Source organism: Crassostrea angulata, chromosome 9 (assembly GCF_025612915.1).
Source record: "Crassostrea angulata isolate pt1a10 chromosome 9, ASM2561291v2, whole genome shotgun sequence".
Classification (NCBI taxonomy): Eukaryota; Metazoa; Mollusca; class Bivalvia; order Ostreida; family Ostreidae; genus Magallana; species Magallana angulata.
Window position 1 is genome coordinate 7,639,846 of NC_069119.1, and position 20,365 is coordinate 7,660,210.

Here is a 20,365-nt window from a genome sequence, read left to right on the forward strand (position 1 = left end):
AATTAAATCATCATCACGGCTTACATTGAAAAGCAGCTTTTAATTCAATTTTAGCTATGGCACTGTTCTACTTACTGTGATAAAGCATCGTTGATATTTATTTTGAATAAATAATATAATAACCTTTTAAATAAAAAATAAATAACTTATAACAATTTCATCTTAATTTCGCGTATATAGTGTTTCTTTTTAAAATGATGTTTAAAAAAGCAGATGTAAGATTATCTACGTATACGAGTTCATGTAGTACATATATGTTTTTATTACAGGTGTTGTTCACACCTTCCTGTAGTACGGCTTCTTTACCTGAGCGATACCTGAGCGCATTAATAAAATTTGTTAATTTTGAGTGTAAAATTTCCATTCCGGTCAAGGTTTTGAGCATTTAAATCCAGTTTGATATATAAAACTATATATTATCTGAAAGGTGTATAACTAAGGATGAAAAAAATCTTGACCGAATGGAAATATAATCAATGGTTTTTATGATACAGGTGATTATTTAGAGATGACTGCACGATTACAGCATTCTTTTTTAACAAAAAATTTCCATTCCGGTCAAGGTTTTGCATACTAAATCTAAAGATATCGATTTAATTTTTTCTTTTAACTTTTTGAGATAGTAGGTATTTTCTGAAGTCGACTTCGTCATTCCGGCAGCTGATTTTTGCGACCATAGCTCATTCCGGTCAAGGTTTTATGTATTAAACATGTACTTATCAAAAAAGTGTTTACATATTTCGATAGCCCTCTATCCACAGATTAAAAAACTGAAAACCGAATGGTGATAGCTTATACCTAACACAAGTTATCGACCTTTTTATTCATGTCACTACGTCTATTCCGTCGCCATTCCGGCGAATAGACCTGCCCCGTCTGAAGTCTCGCACAAGACGAGAATTTACGAGAGGAAAATAGCTTTGCCGACATTGTTTGAACAAAGGAGCGAAATTTTCTAATTTTCAGTCAAAACATGATGCAACAACCACATGGTCAGCATAGGTTTCCACAACCTGGACCACAAGTTAGGCCCTACCAGCAGCCGGGATATCCTGGGGTGAGAATATTTGTTGAGACCCCCCCATTCGATTTCTCGAAGATCAAAGACCACAGTGTCGCGTCGTTTGCGTTACTAAACTTCAGTGACCCTTAAGAACTAACGACGATTGTTTAAACGTAAACATTCACTCTGCAGCAAGGCTATGACCAATGCCATTTATTTGATGATTATCAATGTTAATGATTGATATGAAAATTTAGTTGAGAAACAATCGTTCACCAGGTTGGGCACCCCCCCCCCCCCCGGGTAATCTATCTATCTCTCAATACGGCTCACCCTCAAACAGTGCGCTGCTTGTTAAAACATAAAGAGAAGTAAAGTAGAGTAAGATTTCAATAGAGTGAAAAGGGGACAGTATTATTATTACATTTTAGTGAAGATAAAAGTTAAGGAAATAGTATTTACAACTATAAAAGATATAAAAGCACTTTTGCATTATTAACATGATTAAGGCCTGATGTGATTCAATTCGCCCACTTTCAGTGGGAAATGATCAACATCTGGAAGTAAGACAACACCCCCCCCCCCCCCCCCCCCCCCGGTAGTCTCCAAGCCCCCCCCCCCCCCCCAAACTGTATAAACAGAGTGTTTCTGTCTCCAAAAAATTGATTTTATTAAAAGAACAACATGGCCTCATTCCTGGAACTCTTAACTTTCGATTCCCATCATCATGACAAGTGAAAAACAATTGCCTAACCTGATTATAGTAGGCCTACTATAGCATTAAAACAATCATTTGCTCAGATTAGGCACAGCCTCTGTTTGACAGAAAAAGATAATCCAAGACGAATGAAAAATGAGTCCCATTTGGTAGGCAAAGAATTAGGCATAGTATTGATTTCAGGCATTCTAATCACCAATTGGGGTAAGGGGGATGGGGCAGTTATGTTAAATGTATGGTATAATTTTGCTAATAATGTGAGAGTACTCAAATAACATTGTTAAATACTTGTTTGAGGTGTTCAAGATAAGTAAATAGAGATGATGACACAGTCAATATAGAATCCGTGCCACTTTCACCAGTTTCAATTGCACTTTTATTGTCATGAATGTAAATTATCATCTAAAATTGTAATAAAGTGACAGAATGTAACTTAATTAGGACAGAATATATAAAGAACTGTAGGTCTACGTTATCGTATCTGTCATTTAATGTCCGTACAAATATTAATCATTTGAAAGTACTTTTGACATCAATATACAAACTCCAATATACTTTCCTCATCTCTTTTTACATGTTTTAAATGAGGAAATTTACTAGAACAAAAAAGGAGCTAAAAATTTTTTATACCATTTATCAAATTTGCAATAATCGATTGAGCTACAGATATAGCAGCATATATTTGAATTTGAAGTCAAACTCTATATAATTTCCTGCAGGATGTTCTTAGCAGAATTAAAAAAAAAAAGCAAAACAAATTGTATATGCATACTTTGCACCAAACTTTCAAACTACAGTACAACTTGACAATGTTTATGTTGCATTGAGTAACACTTGTAATTCTAATAACTGTTTATTGTAGGGACCTCCAAGACCAGGTGGCTATGGCCCAGGGCCTCAGATGGGGCCAGGGGGACCTCGAATGATGAGCCATGGGGGCATGCCTCCACATCCATATGCAGGTAACCATAGAAATGAAAAGCTGCACTGTAGATTCTGATATACTTACATAGTAAAGTACATGTATCAATTCTTTGGGTTTTTTAATGTATCAATTCTATTTTTGTTACTGTATGTAAACCTGTGTATACATGTAAATCCATACTTTTCAACAAACTTTGAAGGTTGTACAGTGTTTTATAACCAGTGTGATACAAATAGTTTTACACTAGTAGTCTAAATAGACAGGTTTTATGTACTGGTAGTTGCTACATGTAAGTTTTACTTCATTAGTGTGCAAATGGCAAACTAAATACTGAAACACCAGGCTATTAAAGTTACAAGAGATGATTTGCACGTATTTTTTTTGTACAAAAATACAATTGGGATCCTTGGGCACAAGTTCCATAACTTAAACCGCCCTATCCCAAGATAATACCTCTTGTTCAGTTGGTTGGGTGGATTGCTTTCAAATAAAAAAAAAAAATCTTTCTCAAAATATGACTTTTTTCCATGGCAATCAGGAGGATCTCCGAGTTCTAAGAGTGGTAAGTACCATTGAATGATGCATGTGTAGTCATCTACATAGAGCTAATTATAACAAGGTCTTATTTAATGATCAGTGGCCAATGGCCTACAAAATCACTATTTAATTATAGGTCATCAAATACTTACAAATAACCTCGTGATCTTTAAAAAAAAAAATTTCAATTTTTATTTTCTAAATATTAACATTAATTTCATGATGTTAGGATAGAAACTTATGAAAAAAAGGGAATAAAAAATTTAAAAAGTTCCAATTCATGTCTGTTTTTTTTTCATAAAGAAAGCTTTTGGATTGAAATTTAAATATTCATAGATTTTACATTGTTCATGTATGATTTATGCAGGTGCATGATTACTACACAGAATGTGATATATTTTGCACAGGACATGGTGTTTGCTTTCTTACTGAAAACGAAGCATTGGCATATTTATGAAAAGCTGATGCAGTGATTTATGCAAGAGTAATTTATACTTGTTGAACAAAGCAGATAATGTTGAGTATGGGGAAACAAGTTACAACCCAGATATGCATGTCAAACTGAATATTGTCTTGTGTTAAAAAGTGAAAATCTTGATGATGAAATATAAGATGCAAAAACTGTCAACAGATTTGTGTAATATGAAAGGAGAAAAATGATTGTGATATGTAGTATGCGTGATTGAATTTTTAGCTCGGTCTGAAAAGTCCAAGGAGAGCTCGGGTGAGTTTGAAACGAGATATGCTTGATGAGTGTGCTGATGCATTATGGGTTAATTTTGTCAATGGTCAAAAATTTTATTTTGAGCAAAATTGCAGACATTCTTATATGTCTTACGAATCGCATGAATATTTTTCAAGGCTTTATTTAAATTGTCTCATTAATTTACATATGACTCAGAAGGAATATTTTATTCATTTGATAGAAAAGGAAAAAGGTACAAGCTTCAGTTTAACTGATTTTTCACAGGTTCTAACTGTTCTGTGCTGCATGAGTAGAAGGAGGTATAATATGATTGCTAGAGCAATGATAAAACGGATACAAATGACTAGTACTGCATGTTGTTCGATCATTATAAATCATTATAACATGTGGTGTTTTCTTATAATTGAAACTGCTTGTATTCCACAAAACAGACTTTCTTTCAATAACTTATATACAATCAAATCAAATAACAGAATTGAAAGAGAATACTTACTGGAGATTTATAAAAAGAGAATGATTTGACTGCAGAATAAAAGAGAAGAAGATTGATTAGGATATTTAGCAAATAATTGTAAAAGTAGTTAATAAATTAAAGAGGATAGATGTATATCCTGGCCAGAATCTCATTAAAGATTTGGATAGAAATTGTTGAAGAAAGGGGGGTGGGGCATGTGTAGTGTTTGCATGATTGTGTGCTTCTATCTCATTGAAAAATTAAATGCCAAGAAAAAACGCTGAATGTTAGAAAATATGCAGTTGTTTGGTTTTCATTTTTTAAATGAAAATAAGATTTTCAAATTGAATATACTTGTAATTATCATCTATGAAATGAAGAATAATGGGGATAAAAGTCTTTTGATTAATGATGCATTAGTTTGATTCATGGATCAAGAATGTGGAAAATTATTATACCATATCTTTTATTGCCTGTGTTGATGAGGGAGAAAAATGAGATGTTTATTTTGTTGGGACAACCATAGAGTATTCTGATGTTTGGAATTTGTATCTTTCTTTCTAGCTCGTGATAAAACCAAAGATATGGGCTGTAAGTCTTGAACATGCTGCATCAAAGCTAGCTTATACAGTGCGAGAACATGAAAGCTCGGCTAGCTAGGCCATCTTTCTTTCTGTGCTTTATTTCATTTATTTATGGTTGGTTTTATTTTTCACATGCTCGGCTTACGGTTGATATTTATTTTCTATGGCTCGAGGACATGATAGGTTAAAGGTCATATGGCTGCTGCAGGGGCCCCGGCTATTTACATCTACCTTTTAAAATTAATTCTTCTTAAAAATTTATACATTAAATTTGTATGTTTTCATCATGAAGGAGATTTAAATACACATGTACATGTACTTCTGGATCAAAGAATTATGCCAGGAACCTTTTGGGACGAAGGTGGGGGGGGGGGGGGGGGGTGTTTATTTGCACATAAAAAATCTGGGGGAAATTTAAGAACAAAAAAAGCTAAGATTGTTTGTTGTTGTGTTTTTTTTTCTCTTGATATTTCAATTGTACATTCCTATAACCTTAATGAATACAAAAGAAGTTGTACTGAATCGTATGGTGGCAACCAAAGGATCAAGGTTGTGGTTGTTATTAAGCTATATTATATATTTATATAACTTTTGCTTTATGTATTTGTTGTGCAAGCATTTGCTGGTTTTTTTGTAAGTACAGAGTAGCCCAAATCTGCAAGATGCATTGTGTATAATGGTACATGTACTATGATTTGGATAAGAGCTAGTTGTTGTAGAAAAGGTGGGGAGGGGGATTAAGCATCAGTTAGCAAAGCTTCATCCTGTTGCCTTTTGCTCATGAAAGGAAATAGTAGAAGGCTGGCATTCAAAATGCAACAGCAGTTTTTGCTAGTAAAAGCTCTGGTGTTTATTTCAAAATTGCGCTTGGGTAAGAGTCCTTACTTTTTTGAGAGCATTTTCCGTAAAAATTGCTGATGTGCTATATACAGAAAACTGTGTTTTTACCCTAGGCTTTTGGTATTGTGAATATATATGTTTTCAATTTCATCAGAGTTAAAAAGGAATACAGTTTATTAATATGTATTTTCTTGCATGTAAATTTTAAGTATGGAAAGTATTTTTTTAAACATGTAAATATTTTGAATTGTTATTCAATGAAGGTGAACCTTCGTTTTTTCTTGCTGTATTACATATGTAAGTCTACATAGGCTTAGAAGTTTAAAATGTAAATACGATGTGTTTCATTGTATCTCCTGACTAGATCCCAGTTATATATGATAGTTGATCTGTTGATCTATAATCACAACCAAATTTAGAGTTCAGCTTTAGGTTTCATAGGTATTACTACCTATATTTATTTCTTTGATTCAAAAATATTTTTATTGTACATTACAAATATACAACTTGGATTGGGTATACAATTTCAGAAACTTTACCCACACTCTGCACTCTTCCTAAACAAATAATTACATTTTTCCACTATTATTATTAATTTTTTTGACAGCCATGCGGCCAGGAATGTCACCAGGAATGCACCCTCCTCCCCATGGAATGCAGACCCCCCACGGGATGGACAGGAAGAGACCTCCTGACCCCAGGGGCACCCCCCAGCAGATGAAACAGGCGTAAGTGTGTAACCCTGCTAGATCATGTAGAACAAGAGGGCAATTCTCCACCCATGTAAAACCAGTAGATGATGCTATTACTCTACAAGTTCTCACAAAACTAAAATTAATTGATACAAATTTGGTAATGCAGATAATTATAAGATGTATTATTTGGAATTGATTTATTTGTGAACTTTGTCAAGAATGTGGAGATTTTAATGTCAAGAATGTGGAGATTTTAACTGACAAAATGAAATAATCATTATGATGTTCTGTCTTTTCAGGAAAAAGAAGAAGAAAGTTGCTGACAAAATTCTACCTCAAAGGGTAAACATCAAAATTTTATGTAGTTCTGTGGAAAAATATAGATTAACAATTTTAAAAACTGACAAATGGTTGAATATCTGGAAAGGTAAATACATGTACCTATAGTACACAAGGGGTAGACATAGTGACTATAGAAACTGCTGGTTTCAGCTAAGGGTCTTGGAGATGGTAATTCTATTAACTCTCAACGTGGTACTTAGTTATGTAACAGGATACTTCAGTATGCATAGATTATGGCAAATGTAACAGGTATCAATTCTGATGAGGTCCGGTACATTTCATTTGTTGGCATGACTTGTGTAGAGGGATTTGCAGATTCATTTGGCAGGATTTTTAATTGCTTTTATACATGCTATCAAATATTTGCTTTTCGGTAATCATATACATGTATGTTACACATACATGCAGGTGCACCTTTATAACATGTTAGAGTTGTCTCAATTTGTATTTTCTTCCAATGGGCAATTTCACTCTTACAATTCAAATCAGTAATTTAAAAATTTTGTGACACCTATATTTGACATTTCATACGAGCATTTACAAGTAGGGTATAAATTAAAGTTATAAACTGGTTTAAAAGATGCATGTATCATGGTATCAGTACATCATGTATAATTATAGTTTAGTTTATTACCGGTAGGACAACAATTATTGGGTTGTGATGTAAATTTGTTTACCGATAACATTTGTTGATTTAATATTGATGAAATCACAAATAATACCTAATCATAGATATAAAACATTGACTCTAAAAGATATTGAATTGTTATGAGCTAAGTTTGTAAAATATTCTCAAATGACAGTAGCACTCAGTCTGTTAGAATTTGAAGGGGGAAAATGTTGGTAGCATTTACTGATTTCTTGGTCCGTTACAGGTGCGTGACCTGGTGCCAGAGTCGCAGGCTTACATGGATCTGTTGGCCTTTGAGAGGAAGCTGGACGCCACTATTATGAGAAAGCGGCTTGACATACAGGAGGCGCTCAAAAGACCCATGAAGGTAAAATACCACACTCAACCGTGAATGCTTGGGGTGATAGATTATGTAGTGGAGGTTTTTCGTTTATTGTTAATGGAGATTTCAATAATTTTGAAGTGAAGAGATCATTAACTCATTTGAAGAGGATTTTATAAATTATTTAATATAGTTTATTTTACCAATTATTAGGTAATAATACCAAACCTAGGTGCTCTACATGTAGATTATAAGGCAGATGTAACTTTTTGATTAGCAAGACTTTTAATAAAGGGAGACAAGGGCCAATTCCCTTCATTTCAACAGTCCAAGTAGGTTATTTAAAATCTCATGAGTGGCAAAATACACTACTTTGGAATCATTAGAATTGATGGTGGCTCAATTTTTGTGGTATTTGTGAGTAGCCCTCCCCCACAAAATTACATCCTCAATGAAAACTACAGTTAAATATCGATATCTCGAAGTTCGGGGGACCACGGAAAAACTTCGAGATATCCGGGTGTTCGAGATATCCGAAGTCGAAATTCTTCGACTCCATTAGCGTTTTTGTTTTTGTCCTGACATGTTAACACAGGAAGTCCTTATATGCACTATAATTTGAGAGCCGGTATGAACGGAAAAAAAAGACGGAATATTGAAACGATGTTTTATTTATAGACATTTATAGACATTGCACATATACACTTAAAGCTATACACGCTATAATTTGCGTCAATTTTGAATGACAGTGAAAACGCATGTGTTTGTCTACTTATAAAAGTTATCCTTAATCTGTAAATTACAAGGGTGAATTCCATCTCGTTACAAAGATATAGATTTTTAATTGTTTATTTTCCTGCCAGGAAAATAAACCTTTTCATGAATATTGATGAAGGAAGAGCAAACCGACCTCATTGCGCATGTCCGCGGAGAACTATGTGGTCGTTATTGTTTGCCTAATTAAATATCCAACTTGATTTTTAATATGCTTAACAGTTGTTAATTTGAAATACATACATGTATAATGAGTAAAATACGCTTGCCATTCACGATACCCTTACTTCTGCATTAACACTTATAGGATCTATAAATAGCACATAGGGGGAAAAACACAGGTCTACGTCATTTTTTTAAGGAAGTATTCATATCTACTCACAGGCTTGTATTTTTTCCTTTTGTTTGTACTCGTATATCGGACAAATTTATGCTTTACTGAAAATATCCTTTCCTTTGTGAAACTATCACAATTATAAAGATGTTGACCCTTCACCAGTTTTGGTATGATAGGCTAAATTTAGCTGTCGATATCACGTGATAGATTGATATTCACGAGGAGGCATTACTTTCCTGGCAGGAAAATAAATATTTTTTAATGTTTAATATTTGATATATTTGTTACGTGATCGAATTGAGCATTATAATTAACAGAATAAAGGTAACTTTTATTAGTAATCAAACACATACATTTTCCCCTTTATTCAAAATTGACGCAAATTATAGCATGTATAGCTTTAAATAAGAATTTATATGAAACGTTACAATTATTTTAAATAACAGTTAATCAAACATACAAGCATAATGTACATGTATACATAATGTGTTAATTGTTTGATTTTTGTTCACATTAGAAATAAAATTTGTTATATTTAAATCAGCGTGTTGGTAATTTATCATGATTTAGTGTGTGTTATTAAATATATTTTTGGTATATTATTCATTAAGTAGAAGTTCACTTTGATCATGCATCGATATCGATTATACGATAATTTACGCTGCGCTATTTGGTAATTGAGTGACTGTGAACTTGTTTGCTTGTAGCGTGCATCATTATTCATATTATCGTTAATGTTAGGGATGCTTACTTTTGGGAGCTGTGAACTTGTTTGTTTTATCAATCACCGGAGTATATACCCAAGCTGTTATCACAATTACCGTGTCATCGATAGCTGCACTGGCTAAGTGTGGAGTTAATAGACTATCAGTCTTGAGAAAAGGTGTGAATTGTCGCGGGCGAGAATACACGACATCCGGGGTGCGATTAGCAGACCGGAAAATTGACTTCACTTCGAGATAACCTAGGTAAAATTTGTTATTGGGACCGTAAACATACTTCGACATAAGTGGGGTATTCGAGATAACCGTATTCGAGATATCAGTAGTTTTTTAAATCATATATATAGGGAAAACGGCCGGGACCGGCGGCCGACTTCGACATAACCGGGGTATTCGAGATATCCCATGTTCGAGATACCGATATTTACCTGTAATTAAGAATCAACTTTCTTACTGAAACTACAAACAAATGCATCCATGAAATACCTACCAATGAATTAACAAAAAACCCACAATCCACGAAAACTAGCCCCTACGAATTTAAATGATTCCACAGTATTTGTAATAATTCTGATAAAGCCACTACAGATGAGAAGTTTACCTTTCTACTCAACATGTCTAAATTTGTTGGAAACTCGGGGTTAGAAAATGCCTGATGGAGTGAAATTGAAATGAAATCATGTTTTATGTTACTCAGAACAAAGAAAAAAAAATTGTGGTAAAGATTTGAAACCGATGTTGTAAAAACATGTCATGGATTAAGTTCTATTGGATTTTGAGAATGAAATTAGTATTTTCAGTAAACAGAATGGGTTCTATTTTTATTTTGTTACAAGAAAAATTTCAGTGTTTACAAGTGGTTTTTACATTTTGTAGCAAAAGAGAAAATTAAGAATCTTCATTTCCAACACATTTTACCCGGCAAAATCAGAAGGAGAGGATGGGGATGAAACTGTTGCATCATGGGAACTAAGAGTAGAAGGGAGACTACTGGAGGATGTAAGTGTTTTCTAAATAGGTACAAAAAAGAGAAAATTTGATCATTGTGAAAATTACTGGATATACGGTATAATCTCTCTATGGCAGGCAGCCAGTGCTAAGCTGAACGACTCCAGCAAAATGAAGCGGAAGTTCTCCTCCTTCTTCAAGAGTCTGGTAATAGAACTGGACAAGGAACTCTATGGACCGGATAATCATCTTGTGGAGGTCAGTTAAATAGTTTACTTTTTATTTTGAATATTTCTTCAAGACTTTCACATACATTTGTATAGAATAAGTTGTGAAGGTGTAAACATTTCAATTGAACATTAATTGGAACATACCATACAGATTTTCTATAATAATGGTATAAAATATTACAGAAGAAAGAGTTTGTAGACAGTATGATAATATATATTATACCTGTATATAACAGTACAAATTTTCAAAAGTTTACATGAAATTTAGTCAGAATGGATTGAAATCATGTTTTATCGAAGAATAAGCATGAAGAATGTAACAAGTGTTTTGATTGGATATAGTGGCATAGGACTCCAACAACCCAAGAGACTGATGGGTTCCAAGTCAAACGCCCAGGGGACCAGAATGTCAAGTGCACAGTCCTTCTGATGCTTGACTATCAGGTTAATTTTTTAAGATAAGAATATACTTACCTTATTGTACGTCTAGAATATCAAAAGACGGTTATTTTAGAAAATTTATTAAGACTGTCATGATGTAAGATAAAAAAAATTAGAAATGAATGAAAAATATGGAATGTAAATTTTAAATAGGGAGAACCATGAAAGATATGTTTGCTGTTTAGAAAGATTAAAAATAATGTTGGAATATCAAAGAAAAGTACTTGTATATATGAAGTACTGAATAAAATGATTGTTTTTTCTGCATTACAGCCCCCTCAGTTTAAGTTGGACTCTCGGTTGGCCCGCATTCTTGGTGTTCACACCCAGACTCGCTCGGTCATCATCAACGCTCTGTGGCAGTACATCAAAACTCACCGCCTCCAGGACCATCACGAGCGCGAGTACATCAACTGTGACAAATACCTAGAACAGGTACACAAAAACAGGTGTAATGCTAGGTTATGCAGTTTGTGTTTAATGGACCAAATGTATTATCTGTTCTGTGCAATTTGGTACTAATTTTCTTGAAGAAATTATGTAGATTGAAATTTGAATGTGAATTATTTCAACCAACAGTCAACTGCAAGGCTATGCGGTTGTTTGATTTGTCAGAAGTATTTCTTTTTAAATTAAACAGTTTGATTTAAAAAAAACTTTGAAGAAAATTTGAAATTAAAAATTTGTTCAATTTTTCCAACATACTGTGAGGGTTAAAATTTGATGGAAATCATGCTGAAAGTTTTGTAAAAGAATGATAGTACAGGTGACACTCGATGGCTCAAACTTCGATCTCTCGAAGTTCTTGATCTCTCGAAGTGAACTCACGGTCCCAATTTTTATCTCTATATAACTAAGCAAATTTACTCTTGATCTCTCGAACTCCGATCTCTCGAAGTTCTTGATCTCTCGAAGTAAAACCTTGGTCCCTTTATACATATTTTATTGTTTTTCACTCTTGATAACTCGAAGTTGTTGCTGTGTACACACGCAGCCGATCAAGCGTATAATTATAGCTCCGCGTTGACCTTACCTGGATGGTTGAATGAACTCCTGGGGGCTAGCGTGGTAGTATTAATTGGTTGATTACGTAAGTGACACTACCCGTTGCTTCTTTCAAAGGGTAGATAGGTAATTTGTAAGTGATCTATAAATTTTAACAACTTGTGAATGTTACGGTAAATGCTCTTTATTTAAAATAAACGTAATGATTAAGAAAACATAATATGCTTAAAAGTTTTTTAACGTGAAAAAATACACTTAATAACCACACAAGTAAGTTCTGTAATGTTTAAATTGAATTAATGTAGCAGAAAATACGATTGAAATCAGGCTATCCTTCCATGTTATAAATATAAATTTCCGGCTACTATAATTTTAGAACCAAAATGACCGGAACAAAAATTTCTGGATTTTTTAAAACTTTCGATCACTCGAACTCTTGATCTCTCGAAGTTTAATCATGGTCCCCTGAAGTTTGAGTTATCAAGATTCACCTGTAATTTGTTCAAGTGGGACTTGTTCCATTGGTCAGTAGGATGAAATACCTTATAGCTGAACACTGCTTGTAAATTCGTGGGCTACTTGTTGTATTCCGTTCTTTATCTATGGATTTTATGCATTTATTTCTTATTTCATGTCCAAATTCTATTTGTAAATAACACATTGACCTGTTTATTTGATGTTGGTATTCTCCTGGATTGAAAAAAGTGTATAAAATTTTATAATTTCATCGATGACAGAGTAACACGGTGAGTAGGGATGGGACGATGCACCGGTGCATCACGGTATTTATTTTGACATATTTGGATCGATACATCTACCATTAATAGAACGATACCTTAGCAAACTTTTTTTATTTTCCAAAAATATCCGAGCTTCATATATCAACTATTTTTTGTCCGCGCGCCTAATATGAAAGTACAAAGATGGCGGAAAACCTTGTAAAGTTGTCAAAACTGTTATGAAGCTAAATCTCAAATGTAGAAAACTTTCGGATTACTTGTTTATGAAAAAGAAGTGAATACAAGACTAAATTAATTTGTAAATTGTGCAACACTCATTTTAAATATGATAAAGTCACTTTGGACATGCGGTAATACATTGACAGATTCAATAAATTTAAAGCCCTCATTCATTTTTTTCATTAAGTTGCAATGTATCGTGATAAATATCGTATCGCATCTCATGTATCGTGATATGTACCAAATTAGCTAAGTAAAGTATCATCCCAGCCCTAACGGTGAGGCAAGATATACTTCCACACAAGCGACTTGTCCAGCAAAACACTAAACTGTTAAGAGTTCAGCGGCTTATATTGGGGTTGTAGGAATAGCAGTGATAAAAGAGAAATATGGTGGACAGTGCCTATTTACAAGAAATTATACTCTAACAGTAAAATGTTTTTTTCTGGGAAAACTTTATTTTTATGTTACTTTCATTGTTCATTATTGATTTTCATTTCTTGATTTATGGCATTATTCTTGAGGAAGTTTAAGCTGCCAAGAATGATTAGTCTCTCTTTCATTACAAAAAAAAAATATGACATCAAGTGAAATTAATTTTGTATCTTGTCATTTTGAAGTTAAGGAGACAGAAACTGGCACCATTGCTATGAATACTTGATGACCAGAAATCTCTTTTGGAAAATCTTTTAGTCATTAAATTCCAATCTCAAGAGATGGCTTTGAAACCCTGTAGGACATTTGCACCTATTTGTAATGATATTGACTATTTTCCCCCTCTTTAATTATTCATTGCCTTATTATTGAATTTCAGATTTTTGAGTGCAAAAGAATGAAGTTTGCTGAGATTCCAGGGAAACTTCACGGTTTGTTGATGCCCCCGGACCCCATCGTCATCAACCACGTCATTACGTAAGTTGCCATGGCAACCACAATGTTTATAATGATAATAATCATTCTTCCTTGGATGTTATGTGTTTGATTGTGTGCAAAACTTTTCAAAAAAAAAAAAATAGATTTCACTCAAATACGTTTATTATTATAAAAATATTCTGCATGTTAATTGTTTTGATTATTTTGGGGGGTTTTTTTTGGTAATTTTTGGGGGGTTTTGGTGTGTGTCTGTTTGTTTGTTTTTTTTGGGGGGGATAATAGTTAGATGATGATACATTTAATGAATATGTAAATTCCATGCATACAACATTACTATTTGTTCAACCAAGCATTCCTCGTTGAAAATATTTTTTATAACCAAATATATCAGATATTAGATAACAAAAGGAAGCCAAGTTATAATTATCTAAATCATTTAACTTATAGTCCTCATTAACCTTAAAATCTGCTTGTCGTTTAAATTATTTATTGATGAAGTTTTCCTAAAGTCTGGGGTTTTTTTGCATTTTACATGATATGTTTAAAACACTATCAATTTACGTTTGTTTCACGATAAATATTTCAACAGCTGGTATTTGTCTTTCACACATTCTGTTGTGTATTATGTCACAGTTTGGCTACATTTAGTCATCCACTTTTCATACCTCTAGCATAGACTGCAGATGTTGTTTGGTTGATTTTTACTTCATCATGTATGCATTATGTTTATGTTGTATATCTCCCCATCTTGTCATTATGTTTTATGTTGTATATCCCCCATTGATATATCTTTTGTTATTGACAGTGTGGAGGGACCAGATGCCAGGAAGACGGCCTGTTATGACATTGATGTAGAAGTGGTAAGTCTCTACAATGATACATGTACCCAAAATAAAGAGAGCACTACACTGTACATGATAAGTAGTCTTACACCTGAATAGAAATTAACATATTTTACTGACAAATGTCAAAAGGATTAGACAAAAGTTCAAAAATTTATAAAGTCTTAGATCGATCTTAACCATAGGATAAGGATGTCAAGAAAGATATTAGAACTTAACTTCAACAGGGGAAAATATATTCCTAAAATTCAGTGCTAAACCACATTCAGACAACAAATATCTTGGCTATCATGAAAAAATGTTCATTGGACATAAACAAAAACGAAAAAAAAAAAAATAATTACAGTATACATTGAGTACTGGTAATTTGAATCTAGAAAGGCAGAGAGTGGAGTTTGGTAAAATGAACAAACTGTATTGATTTTTTTTTCTTTCTGTGACAGGATGACACACTAAAACAACAGATGAATTCTTTCCTCCTGTCAACAGCCAGCCAACATGAAATCGGGTCACTGGACTCCAAGGTACCTTGTTTAATATGTAAAAGAAAGAACACTTTGGTCACTCAGACTATAAAGAATTTTTCATATAGAACATGTAAAAGCATTAAAGTAAAAAATATATTGTTTTGGTCTTTTTTCGAAGACTTCAAAATTTCTCCTAATTTTTTGGCTGTTAAGATGTTGGACACTGTCCCATTTGTGATATTGAGGTCAAGATCAAACATGAATAACTCCTTAAGTTCAAGGTCATTTTAAGATCAAGATGTAGTAAAATATTCCAGAGGGTATTTTTGGTGCTAGAACCATGATGATGTCATAATTGATGAATGTAATGAATATTACGGCTTTGAAGGTATTATGTAGAAAATGGAACTATTTCTTGACATGCTATATTAAATCGTGGGAAAAGTAATCCTGACGACTATATCGTATTTGGCCTCATTTTAAAGAGGAGGTCAGAAGATTGTTTAATGCTGTGTTTGGATAGACTGTAGGCATATTGATAAATTATATTTCATTGGTCAAAAGCGGACAAAACTCCCAGATTTGGTACTTATTTCCTTCATATATCTAAGAAATGAAGTTAAAAACATGGTTTTTCATTGTGTTTACCTATATTTTAAGCTCCGGTACACCCTTTCAAACAAAGCTATTGTTATCAAGCATCACTGAAATATAGGATCTCTCATGGTTTTTATCCAACGAGTTGTGTGTTTTCTCTCCCCAAGCCTTTTTTATATGAATTCATGAAAAATAAATGAAACAACATTAAATGCTCCATATTTACAACACCTTTCAACTGAATTATTTATTTACTTTTATATTCTACATCAATCAACTGCCTAAACGTACGTAATATTTAATTATGACGTCACATGGCGTAAGACACAGTGTAATATCAAAAATAAATAATCAAAAAATCAAAAATATCATAAATAAACATGTGATAAAGAATTTATATCTTGAATTTCATAAACCTGTAGGCAACTTTCATTTACTAGATCTTGACTTATGGTTTCACTTGTAATTTCGGCCACTGTTGAAGCTGTTAATGGGTCGAGGTCTATAAACAATCTGTTGATTATAATTTGTAGATCCATGAAACCGTGGAGACGATCAATCAGCTGAAAACCAACAGAGAGTTCTTTTTGAGCTTTGCCAAGAATCCTCAGGAGTTCATCAACAACTGGTTGATTTCGCAGTCAAGGGACCTCAAGGTAAATATCAGAACTTATTTTAGGATTGTTCTGTATGAATATTTAATATTTTTAAAAACACTTTGAGATTATTTTTGGTCGATGGTATTGCTCTTTTCTGTATTTTATCATCTCAGCTTTTAACATGTTTAAGGAGACTTTGAAATTGTTAAAGAAGTACTGTATTGTTAATGTTTGAAACAAATCATTTGAAATAGGTTTCAGTGTAGGTGATTTCATTATACATGTATTTGTTTATTTATCGCACATCAGATCAATATAGTGATATTTAAATTCAACAAAAATTTACCTCCTGCTTGAACTTTCTAGATTTTAAAGAACGCATATGTCTACTTCAATAAAGTTTATGCATTTATATCTTTTTTTCGAGAAATGAGTGACATTATTATGTACATTTTTAACAATTTCCTCCTGCATAGTTGGAATGCTACCAACCATAAATTTTTTAAAAAAACCTCAACTTCCTACCAGCATTTTAATAGTTAAGCTTGACTTTAAAAAAAAAAAGATGTAAAAAGTGGACAATAAGCCTGTGCCCTAAAATTGTGTCACTGTATCAATCACTGTCATCCAATAGATCCTATTCATAAGTCCTATAGAAGTGAAACCAGAGATTCAGGGTTACTTCTATGATTTGAGTAATGAATTTCATTTATTCTCATTGACTAACTATTGGTCAAGCTCAGTTTTCAGCAACAGGTGCTCTATTAAATCTATAGTTAACATTACTATTTCGTGAATGGGTTTTAGTCACATCAATCAAACTGAACAGCTGGAGTTGAGAATTATTGTAAAAATGTTTTGTTTTTTATGCACTTCTCCAAAACTTTTTGTTCAACGAGATACTGTAGTAAAGTAAGTTGAAGTCATGGTAAAACAATTTCCTCCATGTTAAGTTCACATATCTTGAGTTCACATATAATGCAGTCCTGGTATAACGTTCATCTTCAAACATTAACATATGGCGCCCTCTTTTTGTCCACAGACAATGACCGACGTAGTGGGTAACCCCGAGGAGGAGAGGCGGGCCGACTACTACTACCAGCCCTGGTCCCAGGAGGCAGTGTGTCGCTACTTTTACAGCAAGGTGGGTACTCAATCAAACCTCTCTATATATGTATGTATTGGTCCTAACTTCTACAGCAAGGTGGGTACCTGATCAAACCTCCCTACATATGTATAGGTCCTTGCTTCTACTGCAAGGTCAGTGTATAGAAACTGATACTCGATCAAACCTTCCTTACATGTATGGATCCTTACTTCAACAGCAAGGTTAATCCTAAGGGCTGCCCCATGTAGAGAATCTGTTACTTCTCAAAACTTGTTCTTTGTATAGCTTGGTCCCTACTTCTACATGGTTAGTTAATGGCTAATTTGACTTAACATTTGAGAGACTTGAAAACTGTTAGTTAAGGTATTCAGGGTATGATGGGAGAGTGTTGTATGTTTTTGAAAATTGCGAGGTAAAATTATTATTAGACTAATATATAAATCAAAGCTAGCAGAATGTTAGAAGTCACAACTAATTTGAACTTTTTCACATTACATGTATTTATTTGCCCATACATGATACAGGATTAAGGAAATACCTCAATTTTTTTTAGAAATACATGTATGAATTTGTGTGTTGTTTTATGAAGAGAGTTATAACAACATTTTACCAAGAGCTTATATAACAGGTAATTGAGTTATATAAAAGTTAATTCATGTAAAACTGTGGAAGTTTTCAGTGTAAATTTCAAACCAAGTACTTTACCCCAAAACACCCAGGTTGAATTATAAATCCTCAAAAAGTTACCTTTGAAAATTGAACTTCCTACCTCCAGTAAAAATAAAGTATTGTTCATAATCATGCATTAAAAATGAGAAATTGTAATGATCAAATCTGCATCTTTGTTCAGTTCTTTCTGTATGTCTATTTTGATTATTTGATCACAGTTGAGCATAATGCATCAGAAAATATTTAATATTGAAGTCCTAAACAATAGCCATGATAGTAGTGATCTCAGTTCCCAGAGAGAAGGAAAGGATCGTTTAGATATTTGATTAACCCATTATGTGTGTTCTTAATTTAAATGAATTGAGGTCTCCTGCAGCTGTACTTTTTTGCGATTTGACATAGGTTGAGGTATTCAGACAGGTTTATATTTTAATCACCATGATGGGGCTATAAAAGGATTAGTTTCAAATCAATGCGTCCTTCAAACTGTATCTGTTATATAAATAATGATAGATATTGATTTTTTTTTTATTGTATGGTTTTAAAAAGCCGTCAATTTGGATATTACTGTGAACTAAATGGGAAAAGTGGCATGCGTGACAAATTGAATCTATATTGAGCCATGAGATGCAAGATCAGGGAATAGTCTAGTATTGATAGATCTATGACTCTCTCTCTTTCTCTCTTTTTCAATATGCAAAATCAGATTTTTCATGAATTAGTTATGATCCATTAAAAATTAAGACTTTGTGTGGGATGAAAAAGAGCTTTATAGTGACTTAGTATACTTATTGCACAGGTAAAATAGGAGCTATACTGGTCTTTATTTTGTGTCAAGGTCAAATCTATGGCCTAAAGTCAATGTCATTACATGTACATGGTTGCAGGATTTGATAGCCACCATTGGTGAAACAGTGCATTGAAAATCAAAATGTCAAGAAATTTTCTGATTGAAATATTTGCATTTACAAATGCACCTATAAAATAGTGAAAACATTCAATTCTGTGTGAACTTTTTCATGACATCACAATAATTAACATGTGCCCTTATTGTTCGACGGTTGCATTATTGTAAGCATAAAAACACAGTTATGTTAATAATTCTAAACAATATGCCTTTCTCAAACGTAAGTATGAGTAATAAACAGAAATGATAAAAAGTTCACCGAAATATGAACTTGGTTAGTACATGATCAAATCTTCTGAGAAGCCTTTGGGCTTCACAGGTTTTGATCATGTGACCAACCAAGTTCATAGGGATATGAACTTGATTGGTAAACATGACCAACAAAGTTCATATCCCGGTGAGTTTTTTAACTTTCTGTTTATATCTTAAATTACCTTAAAAAATTATTTAAATATTTTTCATTGTCATTATATTTTCTTTTCTTTCCAGGTCCAACAGAGGAGAATGGAACTGGAGCAGGCTCTAGGAATACGCAATTCTTGAAGATCACAATCTGTAGGTTTCTTGTGTGACGCTGTTAAACTGTGACATGGTGTCGAAAAATCTAGGTGCTCTGTGAGTTTTACTTAAAGTGTTCAGGAGACAGCAACTGAAGTGTGAACATGTGATGGATATCGAGACGGAAAATTATCTTTGTTGTGTGAAGTTCCCCTAATAACTCTTCATTAGCTGACAGTCCAACGTTCTGTGAATCATTTTGACTGTCTTACTATTTGATTCCACTGCCATAATATTTGTTGTGTAGTAAGATAAAATAAGATTGGTAAAGTTGATTAAATTAACGAAAAATATTTTTATATTCACAAGGAAAGGAAAACATTTAATTTTGTTGCAGATGCAGCTCACCTTTTTATCTTTTTTTTTTTTTTGGGGGGGGGGGGGGGGGGGGACAACTTTATGGTCAGATATGGCATTTGCATTTATATATGGAGACAGTTTATGTTGTGTCATTGTCATTTTGTATGTCATTTTTCATCTATCCATGTATTCATAAAAACTGAACAAGCAAATGAAATTTGAACCAAAAAAATTTCTTGATTTTAATTTCTCCTACATACGCCTATTTTCAC

General features: G+C 33.2%; 1 protein-coding gene across 6 annotated transcripts; it reads left to right on the forward strand.

Annotated features, from left to right (window-relative positions):
• The first annotated feature begins 889 nt into the window (after positions 1–889).
• On the forward strand, positions 890–20,175 carry LOC128162853 (SWI/SNF-related matrix-associated actin-dependent regulator of chromatin subfamily D member 1-like). Of its 6 annotated transcripts, XM_052826264.1 has the most exons (18): positions 890–1,057; positions 2,584–2,683; positions 3,185–3,208; positions 3,878–3,907; positions 4,908–4,934; positions 6,375–6,495; positions 6,762–6,804; positions 7,680–7,802; positions 10,467–10,589; positions 10,677–10,796; positions 11,111–11,212; positions 11,483–11,644; positions 13,988–14,085; positions 14,852–14,906; positions 15,332–15,412; positions 16,486–16,608; positions 17,594–17,695; positions 19,725–20,175. In XM_052826264.1, exons 1-18 carry the CDS (start codon positions 974–976, stop codon positions 19,776–19,778), a joined length of 1,572 nt encoding a protein of 523 aa, XP_052682224.1. In that variant the 5' UTR covers positions 890–973; the 3' UTR covers positions 19,779–20,175. The 6 variants fall into 6 exon arrangements, with proteins under 6 accessions (XP_052682224.1, XP_052682225.1, XP_052682226.1 ...); XM_052826265.1 differs by lacking the exon at positions 4,908–4,934; XM_052826266.1 differs by lacking the exon at positions 3,878–3,907.
• The last annotated feature ends 190 nt before the right edge of the window (positions 20,176–20,365 follow it).